This window comes from Camarhynchus parvulus, chromosome 1A (genome assembly GCF_901933205.1).
Source record: "Camarhynchus parvulus chromosome 1A, STF_HiC, whole genome shotgun sequence".
Taxonomy (NCBI): Eukaryota; Metazoa; Chordata; class Aves; order Passeriformes; family Thraupidae; genus Camarhynchus; species Camarhynchus parvulus.
In genome coordinates this window covers 47,829,936-47,848,983 of record NC_044586.1, presented here as the reverse complement: position 1 = coordinate 47,848,983, position 19,048 = coordinate 47,829,936, and the positions used below count along the sequence as shown (strand labels likewise).

Sequence of the window (19,048 nt, the reverse complement as noted above, 5' to 3'; positions counted from 1 at the left end):
AGGAGAAATCAGACAGCTAGAACCCTTCAGCTCTTGGGAATATCCAGGGTCCCATGCAAGTAGAATTGGGCTCCTGTTGTTTTTTCACTGCACTGTGTTTTGGATTCTCAAAGAGTGCTTTCAGTTGAATTTTTCTTGTGGATCTGTATGTGACACCTAAACCTCACAGATTTTGCACAAAATGACTGTAAAACAGCATAAGAAATTGGCTGAGATTTATGGAACCTTTGCTTTTCTCTAACAGAAATATTCTAACTGCAGAATAAACAATTGCAAAACTTTACCGTGGTCTTGTATTTTTTTTTTTTTGAATTTGAGAGGGTTGGAGAAAGCTTTATTCGATATTTCCAGCTGAATGTCTGTGACACAAGTGTTCCTCAGTTGCAAGAGGGCAGTGCTGTTTCTCCTTTTGAATATTTTGTTGAGCCTGTATGCAGTGTGAAGATTGTTATTTCAAAACTATATTGTTGGGGAAAACTCTCATTTAAATCTGAACATGTTAGAGTAACATAGTCATGCATTTTTTATTTCTAGATCTTAACATTGCAATGTTGAAATCAATGGAGACAAGTTGTAAGACAATTACTTAGTTATGGGCATGTGTGTAAGAGTAATGGATTAATGTAATTTCATACCATATAATTATTTCTCTAGAAATCTTTCTTACATATCTTAAAACAACATTGTATATATTTTTGTTTCATCAAAACATTTGAAGTATTAAAATATGATAAACTTACTAACCTTAGGGGATTTGTAAGGGTATAAGATTTCTTTCATAATGTGTTCTTTATTTTATAGTGGTGGTCGTTTTTAATACTAATTAAATTAATTAAAAGGTAAAAGTAACTATATATATGATGTTGATCAGTGCCACATAGTATCTGGGGAAAGAAAAAGATATTTTTGGTATAAGCTTTGAAAAAACCCGCCTTAATACTTCAAGAGATAATGAAGTTAAAACTAGTTTTGACCTTCAGTTTATTTACAGTGCAAGTGAATAGAAGAAATAATTTATAACTTTTAGTGCCATCTGGAAATAAATAATTTGAAGTGTGTTTAGGCAGTCAAGTTAAACTAAATCAAAACAAGACATTTCTATCATTTTATGTTGCAATATTTCATTTTCAGGAGCTTGAGATTCGCTCTTGCTAAAAAAAATGATAAGCAAAACTAAATTATATCTTCCTAAATATGTCATTGTCTTTGATTGATTGTCAAATGAATGCAGTTATGTTATACCATACAGAAGTATGCCGACATAAGTCAATGCTTCATTCATCAGACTAATCAGAAAACTGATGGATCAACAAAATGAGCTTTTGTTCAGCCAGATGAACTAAAAGAAAAGAACCTTCATGTAAAACATTAACAACCTCTTCAATCATGCTTTTAGTCTTCTTTTTGAAGTACATGAAAGCCATAATGATGGCATGCACAGATAATTGGATACAAGTCTTGACGTTCCTGGCAGCATGCTCATTGGAAGTGCTGATGTTAATTTAAATGGATTTTTAGAAAATGTAATAAAGTGTAAAGACAATAAAATAAATATAGTGTTCAGTTTTAATACATTTGAATACATAATCATTTTAATTTCATTCTTGAAATTTTGTCTTGGAGTTAAATGCTTGAAACATTTCTGTCTTCACGTGGGGGCATAGGTATAGATCAAACTCATGTTTGCTCAGCTTAATAGTAGGAAGATGTAAAACCTCAGTCTTCTGAGGTGCATGCTCTGGACTTTTTGTAGAACCAGCATTTTAAAGCTATGATCATTTCCTTTTAATTACTTCAGAAATATGTCCTGAAGGGTAGTTGGTCTGAAGAGTCCATGTGTACTTTGAGTTTCTGTATTTTTTTGTGTGTGATTGACCAACATTCTCATGTAGAAGTAGCTGTGATGCCAGCCTAAAGTGGAAGATCTGAGCTCTTCGAAGTCACTGACTTGGATGCATGAAAAGTGCAAGGATGGGAGAGTCCCAATTTTATGGTGATTGGTACAGTTCTTTCAATAAGATTGCTGCTGGATTTGAAAAAAGATACTTTGCCTCTCTTCTTCTGAGGCTCTCTTTTGGATCAAAGTTTCTCGTGCACATTGCCTAACTGAAAAAACCCAAGCCCTAAAAAAGTGCATATATTCTTTAAGAGTAGTAACCTAAGGATGTGGGTAGGTTGTTTTGGTTTTGTTTTTATGTTATTTTTAAATTTAGTTTGTTTTTTGTTTAATTGTTGTTGGGGGGGCGTGTTTATTTATTTGGTTTTGTTTTTGTTGTTTGGGGTTTTTTTGAGTTCTTGTTTTATTAAAATAGCAAAAGTAAGCTCTGGTGCTTGGCAAGAAGAGCTTCATGAAAATTCTACTGGAAGATCGTTCCTGGGTGAAATTTTCATTGCGAGTTCTTGTATTTTTAACCATCACTTTTCTGTAACTGCAGCCTTCAAACAGCACAGGATTCAAATTTGTGTGTGTTTTCACAAAGGGGAAAAACTATTAGAAATATTTGATGGTCAACAGGGCAAATCCTGTTACTGATTTTTATCACATAGTTGACAGAGTAATAAATATTCCTCAGAGCTAAACATTGTTAGACCCTGTTGGTGTGTGGTTAAAGAGCTTATTAATTCGGTTCTGGTGGAACCTGGTTATAAACAGGACTCTGGTAGACTAAGCTGTGTATTGAGTTGAAACACAACCAAACCAAACATCATTAAATTTGTGGTTTCTGTGAAGTCTATCTAAAGAGTGCTGAGATATAGTTGGCTGTATCACTCTTGTGGCAAATTCTTCTATACAGATACACCCATTTCAGTCCATGTGGATGCAGAGGTAACAGGGTTGATTAAATTTGGACATCTGCTATTTTGCAAGATACCAATAATTGCTAATGTTTTCTTCCTAGAAGGCATTCTTACTCTGTGTGAAATGTTAGCTGCTCTACAGTGCCACAGCATCAACTATTCTGTAGTACTTATGACTACAGTTGGCAGGAATTAATATGAGACTTTGGTGATAACAAATTTTGTTTTCTGTTTTTTTTCCCCTTTTTGTGGCAGCATGCGTTTCTGCAGTAACACATAGTATAGGTTATTTGCTCTGTAGTAAGAGAGGATATTCATTCCCATCCATGTGGACTCTTAGCACAGTTACAGCTGCTCCAATACCTTGTACTAACATTTGGCACTGGAATTGTTATTTACCAACCAGAAGTATTTCTAAATTATGTAGATACCAAGCACTGAAGGGAAGAAATAGCTAACAAACATACTTGGTGTAAACCCATGCAGTTTAGTATTAAGCTGGACAGACTGAGTTTGTATTTTGCCGCTTTTATCAACAGCCCATTTACAAATCTGCTATGAGTGGGAGGAAGACAGAGATTCACAAGAAAGGTTGGCCTACCTTGTTTGAAAGACTGGTTTAAATGTGTTTATAATACTGTAGTTCAGGTTTGATAAGAAGACAGTACTCTGCTAAACCTCAGTTTTAGATAGCCTAACTAAGAGGCTGGACATTAAGCTTGCATTCTGAAGTGCTGCTTGTTTAATGTTCCACTGGTAAGAGAAAATACACTGAAAGTTCACCAGTTTTTATTATACCCCAGTATATGAGCAAATTTCACTAAAAAATAGAGTATTTTTTTCTTTCTATGTTTCTAACTTTGAATTCAAAGGTAAACTCCTCGAGATGGTACTAATTACTATATATCTTTTTGCCTTGAAATGGAGAGCAAGTGTCTTTCCTATTTAGATCAGGATTTTTAAGGTTCAGACAAGTTTTTTGATTTTGAGATGGATTTTGGTGATGCCACAGTGTCACCACAGAACTAAGCCAGGCTTTGCAGGAAAGTGTTCACCCTCTAGGGCTCCCATCTCTGTGGAGTGGAGTACATTGGTCCTGGGGTTCAGTGCCAATCTCTCTGTCTTCCTGTGTAAGCATGGTGCATTTTGTTGACCTTGTCTTCCCTGATATAAATAAATCCTTGCTGTGTATGTCCTTAAAAGACTTTTTCCAAGGCAAGTGCTTTGAAACAGTTCCTAATTTCCTTAAGTGGGAGAGGGAGCCTACAGAGGAGACAAGCTGCCTGGTCGTGTGGGATATTGGGCAATGAAGGTGCTTGCGGAACACAGCTTGCGGAGCACAGCAAGCAAGGGCAGCTGTGTGTTTGAGCAGCATGGGGAAGCATGACAGGAATTGAACTGGTAGGAGTGTCCAGGTCTTCTTGCAAGTACTTGACTTAAATCCAAATGTTTGCTGTGATCATGGTGATGATCTGCTGCTTTCATCCAGGCACTGAGCAGCTGCCCTAAATGCTCAGCAGTGTTGCAGAGGCAATGCAGCACTATTTGGTGCTGTTGTCCAGCAGCTCCAAGTAACAAAACTGTCTGGCCTCTTGAGGGCAGTTCAGGGAAATGCATTTGGCTTAGGATAGCAAGGTTGGATAGTGCCATTAGGAGGCCATGAATTTTAATTATTTTCTGTATATTTCTTCATTAGGGAAGAGACCTTTGCTCTTGCTTTAGGAAAGAGGCACAGTGCTGAAGGGTAGATAACTATTGGCAGTAGTAATTTCACGGTTTCAGTGTTTTCTGCATGACACATGCTGTCTGGACTCCTGTGCCATGCTTTTTACTGCCTGCTCTACTTCTAGGCTCACCTCATGGGAACTGGCTACTTTGTTTTTGGGGACTTACATCATGAGTGTTCATTTGACTGGGTGTCGCTGTGTTTGGCCTCATGATCCTTTTGGAGCAAGCCTTGTAGCTCTTCCTTGTTCTTGTTTTCCCTCATTGCCACCTGTTACACTGTTAATACTGCTTCTTTCCTCCGAGTTCTTCAAGGTCATTGATGCCCAGGGCAGTAGAGGAGAACGAAACAGCACCAGAACTGAAAAAGGCTCTGGAATAATGCTCCAAGGTCAAAAGAGGAGGGAAGATAGTAATAAAAGGGTTGGTTAAGTAATGGATGAGGGTACCACAAAACTGTGGAAAAGACAGGGACTGATATGATTGTAGGTTCAAGGCACTGGGGTTGTTGAAGAGTAGAGAGCTGTGAGTGATACCAGGATGGGAACGAGAGCTGCTGCATCTTGACTGAGCAAAGATGGGGAGCTGCTGAGATAATATATGGCCTTGCTGCCATAGTGTGGGGTTTTTCCCCTCTCTGTCCTTTCCTGCTCCTGTTTTCTCATTGCTTGTTTGCTCAGGTTTTTTTCTCTGCTGAAATGAATAGGAAATGGAAGAAGTTCCTAAGAGCAAGGAAGGAGTGTGAATATGAATCCACAAAGCCTCGCCAAATCTCTGTGTCTTGTCTGAGACACAGCCCAGCCTCACTGATAGGGTATGCCTTGTTCAGCTGCGTTCTTGTTGCCACAAACTGAGTATGAGTGGATGTCCTGCCAGGTAAATTAATCTCTTTCTTGTTGAATCATCATTTTTGCCTATTTAACCACAAAGACACTTTGCTGTGTGCGTGGGGGCTGGTTTTATATCATAAGACAGTTTTATATCATAAGAGCATTTCTTCACTCAAAATGTTGATTGTTTGAAGTGTCTTGGGGTATGCTGAAGGAGAGTCATTATGTATCAGCACCAAATAGGTCTATTTTACAAGAAAAAGGGTTTTCTTGACTAAGGAAACATTTTTATGGTATGTAATTTCCTTGGTAGAAAATAAAGAGCAGGTAGACAAATGAAGGAAGCTGTGTTTTGAAAAATCTGTGCAAAATATGAAACTTTAGGTTTTGATATAAATCTTATTAAATAGGGGAAGAAAAGGGGAAAAGGGAATACAAGCCATAAGAAAATCATGATCTAATGTCTATCTTCACCTATGTCTTGTTTAGTACTTTACCTAGCAATAACCCTTATTTTGGGAAGTTCACTGACTTGAGGTAGTTGAACCCTTAGTAAATAAATCCTAATAATTGTTTGAAGTGTGTATTTGCTGATTTCCAAAATAATGCCAGTTTACAAATATAAGCAAAGATAACCATTAAAGTTAAAATTTACGGAAGGTGAAGAATATCCCACAGAAGAATCAAGGCTGTGAACAAAAATCTAACCATTCATAAATAATTTTATTTAGTTTTTTAAAAAACAAATGGCTTAGTAAAAAGAACTTGGATGCCTAGCTTTAAAAACTAGAATGTTCATTGCCATAAAAAATTAATTTTAAAATTACTTATAAAGTTTTACAAAAAAGAGGTGGACTTTGCAAAGATCATAGACTTCAAGACATTTTGACAAAATTTTGTGATCTGGGGAATCAAATCTAAGATAATAGAGATGCTTGATCATTTTTGTGTGAAATGTATTTATTTTGAAGAACTGGATGACATTCCGTAGCTTATGTTGCAAGTTAGTGGTTTCAGCTCATTTCCCTGTTGACTTTTGGCTTCATCTCTCACAGATTTCTGTGTTGTCAAGCAAATAAACCAAATCTAAAATCAAAATGATTAATGGACTGTTAATTCCTACAGGGCAGGGCTCAGGGTGCAGGGGAGAGAGGCAGGGAAAAATTTGTGCCGCTGAAGTGGATAAACAGGATGTCAGTTTTCCATGCAGATTGTCTGACTCCGATTAATGAGTGTTTGCTCTATTTTTAAAAAAGATAGCTGGATTAATCATTAAAAGAACCTTGTTAGTTTGTAAAGTGACAAAATAGCGGGAACCATAGCTTCTTAGTTATTGAAGGAGGAAGGACTTGTTATGTTTTACACAGAACAAGTCTGGTTTCTGTTGGTGATCCAGTGGTGATGGTCATCTGAGGTTTCCCAGGGGACAGAGAGATGTTTGGATGGCTTGCATCTCAGAAGATCAAGGCTGATGCTCTCAGGCTGTTAGCCATTGGGAAATGCTGTGCATAGCTCTTGAAATCTGTTGGCATTTGCTTTACATACCATATACTCTGATCTTTTAGAGGTTACAGTAAGGTTTCATCTGCAGCTGCCCTCTTGGAATTTCCTTCAGCCCCTGCCCTTTCCAGAGCTTTCTTGACCTCTAATGCCACATAGAACACGTTACTCAAGAAAGCAGAGTGAGACAGCAAGTCTGAGGGGAACAGAGTTGTTGATCAGCTACTCTCTGCTCTGGAATAAGGGCTGGGTTTTTTCTTGAGTCTGAGGAGGGGGAGAAAAGGGTGTTTGTGTCTTCTGGGAGAAAAATGATTGGGAGGAGAGTAGTAAAGCTTGAAAAAAAAGATGTTTGTGAAATAAAATGCAGGTGATGTGAATGATGATTCCTTAATAAGTACACTGATCCTTTAAAGAAAGGTGCATTTGCTTAGAAAATGAAGGATTTCTACTATCTTCTAGAGAGGTTCTCCAAAAGCTCCCCATGCTCTCTCTTCACTATATTGCAACTTCTGACTCCAGTAGTTAGCCCCTGCCTGCCATTGCTATTTGCTTTCATATACAGAATGCACTCTTGCTTTCTCTCCATCTGGAAGTGAGCTTAAGAAGTCAGTATTTTGACTGTGCTGTGTGATGGGATATATTTGTTCTCTAGGGATTAATTAAGTAGATGGTGAAGTCTCCTCAGGTTGACAGTACAGTTCTGTCAGAGCAGAAGAGCATGATGCAACCTAAAATCAAAAAGGTCTGAGTGAGGAAAAGATAAACTGAACCATTCTTGTGCCTTTCTAGTTCTGATGAAATTTGGGTTGACACAGAATCCTGTCTCTGGTCATGTTCATGGCTCTTGCTTCCAAATCACATTTCAAGCTGCAAACAAAATGATCACGGATATGAGTGGGCTCAAAGGAGCGTGACTGGGGATGTGTTCAGGTCTTTGATTCTCCTTGTGCATAGGCTAGCAGCACAGTTTTACTGGTTATAGTAGCTGTTTGCTGATGAAGCATTTCATAGGTCAGTGGCAACAAATTACTGAAGCCATCAGCGGTAGAGTGAAAAAAGGTGAAAAAACCCCAAAACTTCCAGAATATACATGGGTACATTTCAGCTTTGTAGTATGGCAGCTCTTATCTGCTTGAGTTGCTAGGCAACAGAGTGCCATAGTGACCACTAAATACCTTAAGTGACCAAATTTCTGTTGGAGTTCCTGGTCGTAGCTTTTTTTCTGAGAGAATGTTTACACAGGGTTCAGAAGGACATCCTCAGAGGACAGTCATGCAGGTTGTGTGTCTGTGCCAGTAGGGTCATCATGGTAGCTGAAGTAGGGCACTGGCTATTGACATTGCCCTGGCTGTTGCACTGAAGGAAACTACTGTAGGGCACTAGAGTTTTAAATCCAGTTTTCCTTTGCTAAATGTAGTTAGAATTCAGTATTTCTGCTGTTAAAAAAAATCTCTGAGAAGAATTTAAAATCTCTCTCCATGTACTGTGTTTTTTAAGTGTTCTCCATCATCCTGTAGCCATGTTAGTAACAGAAATAGGTTATTTTTCACCAGTTCTCTTCACCTGTTGCCTGAAAAGCATAGACAAATTACATTAGGTTATTAATTGCAGGTATCATGTGGTGTATTCAACACAAAATCTCTAGAACTACAGTGAGAGTTTTATATTACATATCTGCAAAAGATTGTTGCCCACTACAATTTTGTTGCCTCTAATTTGCCCATAATTTCAATAAAAAATTCCTGTACTCAGCAAGTTGGAAAGCCGTGAGGGAGAGATTTTATGTTGGGAGATACTTCATTTGTCTGCTCTTTGCTATTACTCTCTGAACAGAATGGGAGTTGTTGTAAAAAACGCCTTTTAAACAAATATAAAATGCCTTAGATTCAGTAAAAGTGATTTTTGTGCTTGCATTTGCTATTTTTTTTGTATTTTTGTCCAAGTGATTGAGATGATCAAGAAAGAAATATGTTCCTGGAATATATTTGGTGGTGGTGGACATTAGCTTAGTTTGGTAGAACAAATGTAATACCAAAAAAGCCTGTCATAATTTACTTAGGATAAACTAATTTTGTAACTTAGTTTTTAGTCTTAGATGGAGAGATAGGAAGACATTTTGGGCATATGCCAGAGCACATATGCTCCATTTATGGAGCACTGACATACACTAGCATTTATGGAGCTTGTTCCCTCTTGTGGGGTGCCACTGTGGTGTGCAGAAATTTTATTCAGATTAAATTTTTTATTATATTTATATAGCCTACATAGACCTTTATAAAAATATGTTTTCATTACTTTGATTTTTAATGCATATCTGAAAATACCATGTATGTTTTTTAGTGCTTTATCAGGTTCTGATAGCCTTTATGCACATAATGATTTGAATTAGGACAAAACCTGTTCAATACTAGTGTTTTTTCAGTTTGGTAGGTGTTGGTTAGGTTTTGTTTTGGTTTTTGTCTTTTTTTTCTTGATGGATGGTTACCTCCCTTCTATGGCTGAAATTCATCATAATGGGATTTGCATTCACTGTCTCCCTGTCCTTTCTGTCTTGTATATGAATTCCCTGTAGATGTGAACGGAGGGTTGTTTGACTTGCCCAGGAGCAGGAGCTCTCTGGAGGCTGTTACAAGTTACAGTAGGTGAGTGTAAGCTGGTAGCATCTCTGCACTAGTATTAGTATTTCAGTGATGGGATTCCCAGCTGTTGTTGTGTGTGGTTTCTGCGTTGGAGGTTTCAGCATTTGAATACCGGCTGTGGATATTTTTGTGGCTTTACCACATTAAGACTATTCCAGCAGAACAGGGCCTGGTGATTACGTATGGAATATCTTTACTATCTTTCCTTGGCCCTTCATGCCTCTTTGCATCTCTGAAACTAGTTTTCACAGTAATGACTTTGTTTCTATTCCCTCTTCTTGAATGTTAAGTCTCTTGCACAAGAAAGGAAGGAGAACATGATTCTCCTGAGCCCCCAGGTCCTTCACCTCTCTTTCAGGACTGATGTGCTGGAAAAACAGAGTTGGTTAAGCCTCTGCAGTCTGTCAGTGCTGCAGTTGCAAGTGCTTGTGCAATGTTCCAGGTGTTAGATGAAGTGTTCCTGTTGGAAAACTACTGCTTTACAGAGCTCCTGCCTCCCTTTCTTCTCCCTCCTTCCCTTCCAGCCTGTGACCTGTAGTAGAGCAGGCTTAACAAGGAGATTGCAGGAGACCAGCTCCTGCTAACTGACAACATCCATTTTACAGTGAAGGGATGCTGAAGTTGAATATCTTGGCCACAAGCATGACATATGGAGCAGTAAATGGCTAATGCTTTATTTATTTTTTAAGTTGGCAAGTATTTTTACTTTGATTTATTACTCTCTGAAGAGTGTTTTCTGCCAGCATTTCAGTCATTCAGCTTCTCTCAAGGAAGCAACATTTTAGGTTTTTCACAGTTTTGCTGGAGGAAGAAATCCTTTAGGGAAAGTGATGGGTTTGTATCAGGATCAAGGCACCGCTCCAGTTTTCTGATTACTTCGCATGTCAGACTAAGGAGAGAATGATAGTGATTAGCAATTGCCTACAAAAGGGAAATGCTAAAAGTCAGTAGGATTTGCCTTGTAAAGGGTTTCCAGTTCCTAAAACAATCACAGAAATTAGAAAATAGAAAATATCTATAGAAAATACCTCAGCAATGGCCAAGAATACTCTGGGGGGGATGTTCTGTAGAAGGCACTATCAGGGACTTCTGGCACAGTTTAGAGTGTGATACACAGCCGTGCTCCTTGGTGAGTTACTCATCTTTACGACATGTAAAGATGGCCCACAGGAAGAGATATTAAGCCTGCTTCAAAACCAAGTCCCTATTTCTAGCAAGAACCAGAAGCATGGAAATGCAGGAAGATGCATTCAGCATTCAGACTTTGTGGGAATTTAACTGGGGACAGGGAATAAACATTGAAGCCAGTAATAATTTCTAGATTTGGAAGATGGAAATTAGGGGTAATACATTTAAATAACAGTTAGAGGATTTTTTTTCCCAGAAAAATCTTATATACGAAGTATTTGATTTGCAAACCATTATATATAGAGAGATATAATACTCCCTTTCAGTAGTGGAGAGAAACAACCTCCTGTGTGTGAGTTCAGTGTGCCTGTAGTCGCTCAATTCAGAGTGTGGCCTTTCATGTGTGTTAACTCATTGTTTTCTCTTTTATGTTATGGATGGAGATGGGCTTTCTCAGGACAGAGAGCTTGATTCTGCAGTGCCCTGATGTGTATAGATGTAGCTAGTCAGGAGTGCTCAGTCCCTGGCAGAGCCAGAAGTGGGTTATGAGTGAATCTGGCTAAATAGTTTTCTATCTTGGGCTGTATTCAGTAATAGGAGAGAATCTTGGGTTTGGCTCTTCTGTCTTCTACCACAAATGCTCTTAACTTACACACTGAGAAAGATGGAGAAGTTTCAAATGTTAAACTTGAGGAATGAATTAAATGTTACAAAAAACTGCAAATTAAGAGTTTTGCAGAGGACACCATATGTACACTTCCAGATGTATCGCTTTCACTACCATCAGTGATTTTTGTATAAGATTTAGAGATGGCAGACAATCTCAAGCTTGTTATTCAGTTAAGAGTATAAACTCACTGAAATTTCTTCTGACAGCAGAGAAGTGAAATGCACCTTTCATTGAAACATTTAGTTTTTCTCCCTCTCAAAAATGTCAGTATTAGTCATAATGCCCTTAAACATTTTTTATTATAATTATTTATTAAGAGAGCATGTGGCACTAAAGCATGTGGCATTCTTTCCTGCTTCCAAAGTGAATACTTAGAAAAGTAGATTTCTATGTTTGCTTTATTTTAAAGAACCCTTTGCATAGCTACTGGGCACTGCAGTGATAGTAGATACATTGCATAGAAGGTCATGAATTTATTTTTTAGAGAAAGCACTGTTGTTCTTGGGAGATGTGACTCATGTTTTTCTTCTTTTGGACCTTTGGAGGATGACCATTTTGGTTATTGAAGACCTATACTGGAGCTCTGTGTGTGCTTGCATTGTTGATTTGTAAGGAAATGCAGTGTGTTGTTCAGCTGTAACAACTGTAAAGATGCAGTGTGACATGATGGAGACTAGTAAAACAGGAATCCTCCTTTTAGTACCGACTTTATTGGGTACAGTTTTCTCCTGAAAATTGACATGAGTATTTTTACACACACTTCTTACATATCTCTGTGTGTGTCTACATGCCTAATTCAAGGAGTTAGATATGGCGGGCAAGTAGAGTTTAAGGCAAGACCAGTAGCTGACAAGGTGTCTGAATTACTCAGTTCCAGACCTTTCATTCAGATGAATGAAAACGGTGCTATGTAGATGACAGTTGAAGCCTAACATTTGTGCATTTGTACTCTGTTTTAAACAGAGTAAATACATCTTATTTACCTATTGATTTAAAAAAAAATCACCATAAGTACATGTTTTGTGTTCTAAATAGATTCCAGAATGAAATAATTAAATAAAGGCCATTTGGCATGTATCCTACTGATGGAGTTACATATTTGTTCTATTCTATTTTATATTGTGATGTTGTTTCTTTGATTTTCAAATTAAATTAAAATCCATGAAGATTATAGCTTTAAAGTTTTGTGTATTGAGAACAAAGGGAAGCTCAGTCCACTGACATGGAATAAAGTTGGGAGTCAAGAACAAATGAGAGTGTACTTCTGCTTCAAATAAAAGATAAAAGGGTTATTTTTAGTAGGGAACACCAGTTAAAACAGCCTTAAATTACATGTAGCTTTATCCTGCAGTTCAGAAAGGGTTTGTTGATGCTATAAAGAAGATACTCCTGCTCTTTATAATTGCAGCAACCAGTTTTTCTTAAGCATCCTTACCAAGGTTTGTACTTCTTAATTTACACTTGTATTTCCTATTTTTAAGTAGTTCAAGGGTTATACCTTCTAATAGTAAAAGATATTTCAATTAATCTCTAAATATTTGTACAGTTAGGCCAGACCTTATATACCTAAATCACTTTGATAAGAATGTAGTTTTCAAGAAAGAAATGTCCTATGATTTTAGCTTTTATAAAGTTTGCTGCCTGAGTCTTCTATATTTTGGTTACAAAAATGTATTTTTGTTTCCATGTCTTAAACCATATGAAATTTTAATAATATTTTCAGATGTTCTTTAACTTTGAAAAAAGACTTAACATTATCAACTTAGAAAAATAGCTAAGACCATTCTGTTTTCTGCAGTATTTTGGAAGCTTGCTTGTAATATTCTGCGTTGAACTGGCCTGTGGTGTTTGGACCTACGAGCAGGAAATAACGGTGAGTCAGAAAAGGAGGCTGCATTTTTTCAGCAGAATAAAACTAAGTTTTCCATTAGCTGGCTTTTTTCTAATTGCTGTAGTGTTTATCTCTGTTCATTATTCTGACAGTTTAATTTCAACTGATTGCCTTCATTTTAAACAGAGAATTCTCCTGGGAGAGCTTGTCTGTCTGGAAGGCCCTGTCTGGGTTTCTCCTTACCCCCTCTATATTTGAGAGCCAAATCCTTCATCCCCCCATTTAAGAACTTAATTTTTTGTTGATTGTTGCTCAGGCAGGTTCTCATTGAAGTCTCTGATATTTCTGAGGATAAATTAGAACTTCAGGCTTAAATGCGGATTTTGAGAGAGGAGATGAGAGAATTTGAAGGGATTTTTGTCCCAAAAGTTCTTTGTGTTTTAAAGTGTACTACATTGTAAACAGACAGCGTGTTCTTTCCATAGAGGACTTGCTGTCTGCTAAAATCTGCACACTGCCTCCACAAGCTATAAATGCCAGTTTTAAGCAAAACATGTCTTGACTATAAAACACTCTTCTGTAAACTTGTGAAGAGGTTTTATCTCTGTCTAGTTTTTATAATTACACCAACCTTTAATTTTTCAAACTGAGGACTTGTAACCATTGTGTAACAAAATAGGTGAGTGTTGAGCAAATTAAACTGGAATGTAACTGCTGGCTGCTATATCCTTACATCTTTTATTCAGTCTAGTACATTTTTATGAACAGAGGGACAAATATTTTTCTCTCTACTGCCAAGATATGCCCAATATAATGGTCGTTCCAACAGTGAATGACAATTACATTGCAGTAAGATGTTGAGGTGGCTTTCTTGATATTTACGCAGTACTTGGACCAAAGGAAATTCTTACAGATTTGAAGTTGCATAGCAGGACTTTGCATCAGAATTCATTCCCTTGCAGTACAGATTCCAGGAAGCTGTTCTAATATAATAGAGGTTAAGTCTGTTCCTTTGCTTTAAATGTCAGCTTGCGTTGATTCATTTTAAAATTGGGAATACAGACAAGAGGCATTCTTCATGTTATGGGCACAGCTGCCCTCTGCAGGGGTTTTGCCAAGGATGATTGTTACAACTAAAATGCATAATTCCACAAAACTCTTGTCAGTGGAAACTGCCTGAAATATCATAGCCCTCACAGCACTGGAACATGCTTTTTCAACCTTCACTATTTAGTTAGGAAACCTGAAGTTATGATGTGTTTTAGTCTGACCCCCAAACTTTTGGTTATCTACTGTTCTACTGAAACCCAAACCTGGGACAATTTGATGAAGGCTGGCAGAACCCGACCATATGTTACGTCACTGGTTAAGCAGTTTCCCTTCTGAGGGAAACATGGCTGTCCCTTCAGCCCTTTGCTAAATAAAGGAAGCAGCACTGGATTAAGTGTCTGCAGCTTCTGCAGTGGGTCACAGCAAACAGTTGCTCTTTTTTTTTTTTGCTTTTCTTTGTCTCTTTTCTTCTCTGCCTATATATATGTATTTTTTTTATTCTTCATCTCCTGAATTACTGGTTTAGGTTGGGTCTTTCTGGTTGTTGTTTTTTTGTTGTTTCCTCTTTCCATCTGATTTCTTACTATTATTCACTTTGTCCTAACACTACTGTTCTTCATGTGATGAGGTGGGTTTCTTGCTACTGAAAATCATAAGGAATGTGGCAGTCTTGAAGAGAACAGTTATTTTTCAGCGGTTCTTCCATACCTGTGCAGGTCATTCCATATAATATGCTTCCTCCTACTCCATAAAGATAAGACAGCTCCCTCTTGTAACCATAGAGTTGTCTTGATATCATATTGGTTTCAGTAGCATTAAATCACATGAGCCTGTGGTGGGTTTCAGAGATCAGTTGGCATTGGTGTAGGTGGGTATGTAGTGTAGTGTGGGTGATGTTGTCAGAAGTGTCACTGAGGCATAACTGCCTCTGCTGATCCAGTATGGGCTTTCCTTGCTATGTGGACAAGTTGCTCTAAGAGTCCTTGCATAAACAGCTTTCCTTCCAGCTCATGATACCTCTCAGCATGTAATGTGCCTCATGACTAATTTATTCCACCCACAAGATTGAAAAGCCAGTGTGAGTCCTTGGCTTATTTATGCATTGATCAAGCTTTGATAGTCGTTAAAAAAATAATAATGAGTAATTAGATCTCAGTGGCAGACTGAGCTTTATAGAACTTAGGTTGAAATCAAAGCAGCATCTCTTATTTTTGTTTGTCTACACATGAGTATTGGATATAGTCAAACAAATGCATCTCAGTCCTGTATTATTGTGCACTAGTGTGTATATGAGGTTACAGCAAGATATTTAGGTACATTGATGTACCATTATTACCTGTACGGTTTTACCTGTTGGCATTCTTGCAGCAAACACACAGATTCTGGAATCCCTCCTTAGCTCCAGCATTCAAATTCCTTCCCTACAGTGAGGTTTACATTGTTTCGCTTTGCTTTTAATTTCCTTTTCTCACTTGATTTTTTTTTCCTGCTTTCCATTGATTTCCTAAAGAAGTTGGATGTATTCTGTTGTGGACGTAACCTTGGAATGTATTTAACTCAAATAAGTTAATAAAAAAACATTCTAGCAAATATTTGCTTAATTGCAGCACTGTCAAATATTATCCGAAGAAAGTGGAGTGCTAGCTTACAGTGCAGATGAAAGAGAAATGCATTGAGTGCAAAACTAAATTAATTTATTATAGTGACCTGTGTAAATGTTTGTGATAGAAATATTCTCTGGTAATACTTTTATGTATTTTTAGTACTCTACTGCTAACATATTTTTCATGTGAACCATTGTGAGTTCAATGCAAAAAATCTGCTAAGGGAAAAGCACGTTAAATTTCTGGCACCTTATTATTACATTGACAATATGAAGCTTTACTAGGGCATCAAAAATGTAGTATAATTTAGCAGTGGTAATGAAATGTTATCAAATGTTCCTATTTGTATTATGGGTTCAGGCAGACAGTGATTGTCTCTATATTTTTTGCAGAGCATCTAGCACAATGAAGACCAGGTTCCTTGAGAAGTATTGTGCAAATTTTGTCTTCTTAGATAAAATTTGTTGCTGTTTAAAGAATGCCCTTACTGTTAGCTTCAAATTGAATAGGAGAGCAAAGTCATGACTGCTAGAGGAGCTGGGCTCCCCTCCCATCCAAGTGACAGCTGATATTGCAGTTGTGTATTCTTTCACCATGGCTCTTAAGGCTGATAGAGACAAGGCAAAACGCAGCATGGATGGTATGTGGTGACATAGAATGGAGACTGCAGTCTTCAGATCCTTGTTTTGTTTTGGCACACTGAAATGTGTGCTGCTGAATTGAAGTGAGGTTTTGATTTTGACTCATAACTTCACTGTATGCCAGGTGCCATAGAGCTTGCCTCTGTTTGTTTGCAACAATTGCTAACTGAGGTGTCATATTCAGACAATGGAGTGCTCCAGCACCTCACTTCTGAGTTGTCACAGTTGAAAGAAAAATGCTTCAGGAATCCTTTCAGAAGAGAAGATATTCACAAGGCTGTGAGTGTGTTTGGGAAAAAAGGTCATAAGGCCTTGTCTATACTTCCTTGTTACTATTCTTGAACAAGTTGCTGAAATGGAGCACATTCAGTATACCTGTGTGCAGGGCTCCAGACAAAGCCAGAAAACGGCTGAAAAAACTCCAGGGATAGAATTTATCTCAATTAATTTTACATATGTAGAAGTTAGACATTTAAATCAAAGTTTTTCACCTTAGACAGTGAAGTGAATTTGAGACTTCAAGGGAATGATTCATCTGCTCTGTTTAAATTATTTATCTTGAGATGAATTTCCCTATTTGGCTGTCTGTTTATTTCTATTATCTAAGACAACACCAGGGGGATACCTAAACTAGGGCAGACAAATACTATCCCTGATGACTTGGATGGGACTCAGTTCAAGTTTTATGCCAGGTAAAAAATCTGGTAATGATATAAATAAATTGTACTAAATCGTCCCTGAATGTCTCCAAAATGTAACTGCTTTTCAATGTACATTAATTTGTAAGCAAAGGACACAAATAACTTTTCCTTGATACTTTAAGAAAAGCTTGTAAAGTATTAGTATCATAAAAATTGCGACACTTGTTTTCCTGTTTTGTTTGTGTACACAGTTATTTTAGTCCTTGCACTGCAGAGATCTCAGTACAGATGGAACCTGGGGGTTTGGAGCCACAAGCCTGCTGATCCACTGTGTCAGTCACTTCTCTCTCCTTGCTCCAGGTTCCTGTGCAGTGGTCCGATATGATCACACTGAAAGCCAGGATGACCAATTATGGCCTACCTAGGTACCAGTGGCTGACCCATGCTTGGAATTTCTTCCAGAGGGAGGTAAGATGATAGTTAATTCATGAACTAAAGGAGTACCTGCTCAGTGAAAAGGTTTGGCTTTAAGTGAGTAGGCAAAATAAATGCGAGTTCATTTGGTATGAAACAATGTGTAGTGTCTTTTACATCCCTTGATATCCAATTCTTTGGTTTTTGTAGGCCCTAAAGGTACTTAAACACCGAAACCAGAATGTTAATAAATTAATTTAAATTGCTAATATTTTCATATCCTTTTTCAGTAAGGTTAGGGCACCAATACCTTTCAGGATTACGATAGCATTAAACAATATATGATATATGTAAAATTAAAAATCTGCAGGTAAAGTAAAATGACTGTATCTATATGTTGTTTTAATATTAAACTGTGCTCCCCTTCCCATAGGCTCTGTTAGTTTCCTTTCATGGAGCTGTCATGGTTAAGATATGTTTAGCTGGAAAGGAATGGGAAAGGAAGTTTCCAAAAAGATGCCAACACTGTCTCTTTGGCCGAGGTTTGTGAAAGTGATGAGGGTTTTTATTTCCTTTGACTGGGGGGTGGGAAACAACCCAAAAAGCTTCCTTGTGTATTCACAGCTTTGCCCTCTAGCCTACTAAAATTCAGAATTGTTTTTATAGAATGAAGTATTATGTTACAGAAACATGAAATTGCCCAAGGTAAAACCCATTAACTCCAAATATAACTCACGTGCAGGAAGAGAACTCTTTAAATGCCTGTCATTGTGCTGCCCTTGTTGAAATGTTGAAATCTATCATTGTTGCACAGATTTCCTGTTTATTTAAACATTTCCTGGCAGCACTTGGTTAGTCTGTATTTATACTAAAACCTGGAAGAAAGAGGTTACACACCAGCACCCCCCTACTCTCCCGCCCAGTTCCCTGCTCTGGCCATGTGAGTGCTCTGTGAAATAGAGTAATTCTTCATGTGCAAGTAGAGTGTTTATGTCTCTTCTGTACCTGAGATAGTACAACCAAATAGTCACAATCAATTTGCCTTGAATAGAGCTGGTATTGTATGTTGGTTGGAATGGATAGGTTGATTAGATTAAATACTGCCTCCTTTCCTAGTTGTTGTAGTTTCATCATAATGAGTGGTTATAATATGAATATTAATAATAAAACACTTCAACTAAGCCCAGATTTTTCTAGAGGAGAAGAATTTCCTTTAGAAGGTAGAAGAAATTTTTAGAAGTTAGATTTTCCTAATGGCACCTGTGACCAGATGAATGATTTGGGGAACTGAGAAAGCCCTTTTACAGTTTCTACTTAACTGGTGGGCTCTCATTTATATTCCATCTACCCATAGTTTAGATGCTAGATGTATGAGCCTGGTATGTGCTTGATGTCTGAGTAAGCACTTGTGGCCCTTCTTCAGTCAGCAAAATTGTAATTGCAGTTCTGTTCAAATCTGTGTTGCAATTTCAAATCTGTTCTGTTCAAATCTGTGTTGCAATTTCTGTTCAGAGGTTCAGCCCCAATCAGCTTGGTATTCTTTCTTCTGTATCTTTTAACATCTGAGTGAGATGGG

At 37.6% G+C, this 19,048-nt stretch overlaps 1 protein-coding gene across 5 annotated transcripts in view; it reads left to right on the top strand.

Moving 5' to 3' along the window:
- Window positions 1–19,048, top strand: part of TSPAN12 (tetraspanin 12) — a 41,116-nt gene that overhangs the window by 13,834 nt on the left and 8,234 nt on the right. For 4 of the 5 annotated variants that reach the window (XM_030960179.1, XM_030960182.1, XM_030960177.1 and 1 more), the window contains 3 exons: window positions 13,090–13,164; window positions 17,419–17,526; window positions 17,906–18,014. In XM_030960179.1, coding sequence (XP_030816039.1) covers window positions 13,090–13,164; window positions 17,419–17,526; window positions 17,906–18,014 — 292 coding nt within the window. The remainder of the gene's footprint in view (window positions 1–13,089; window positions 13,165–17,418; window positions 17,527–17,905; window positions 18,015–19,048) is intronic. The other variant, XM_030960180.1, reaches the window with a different exon arrangement.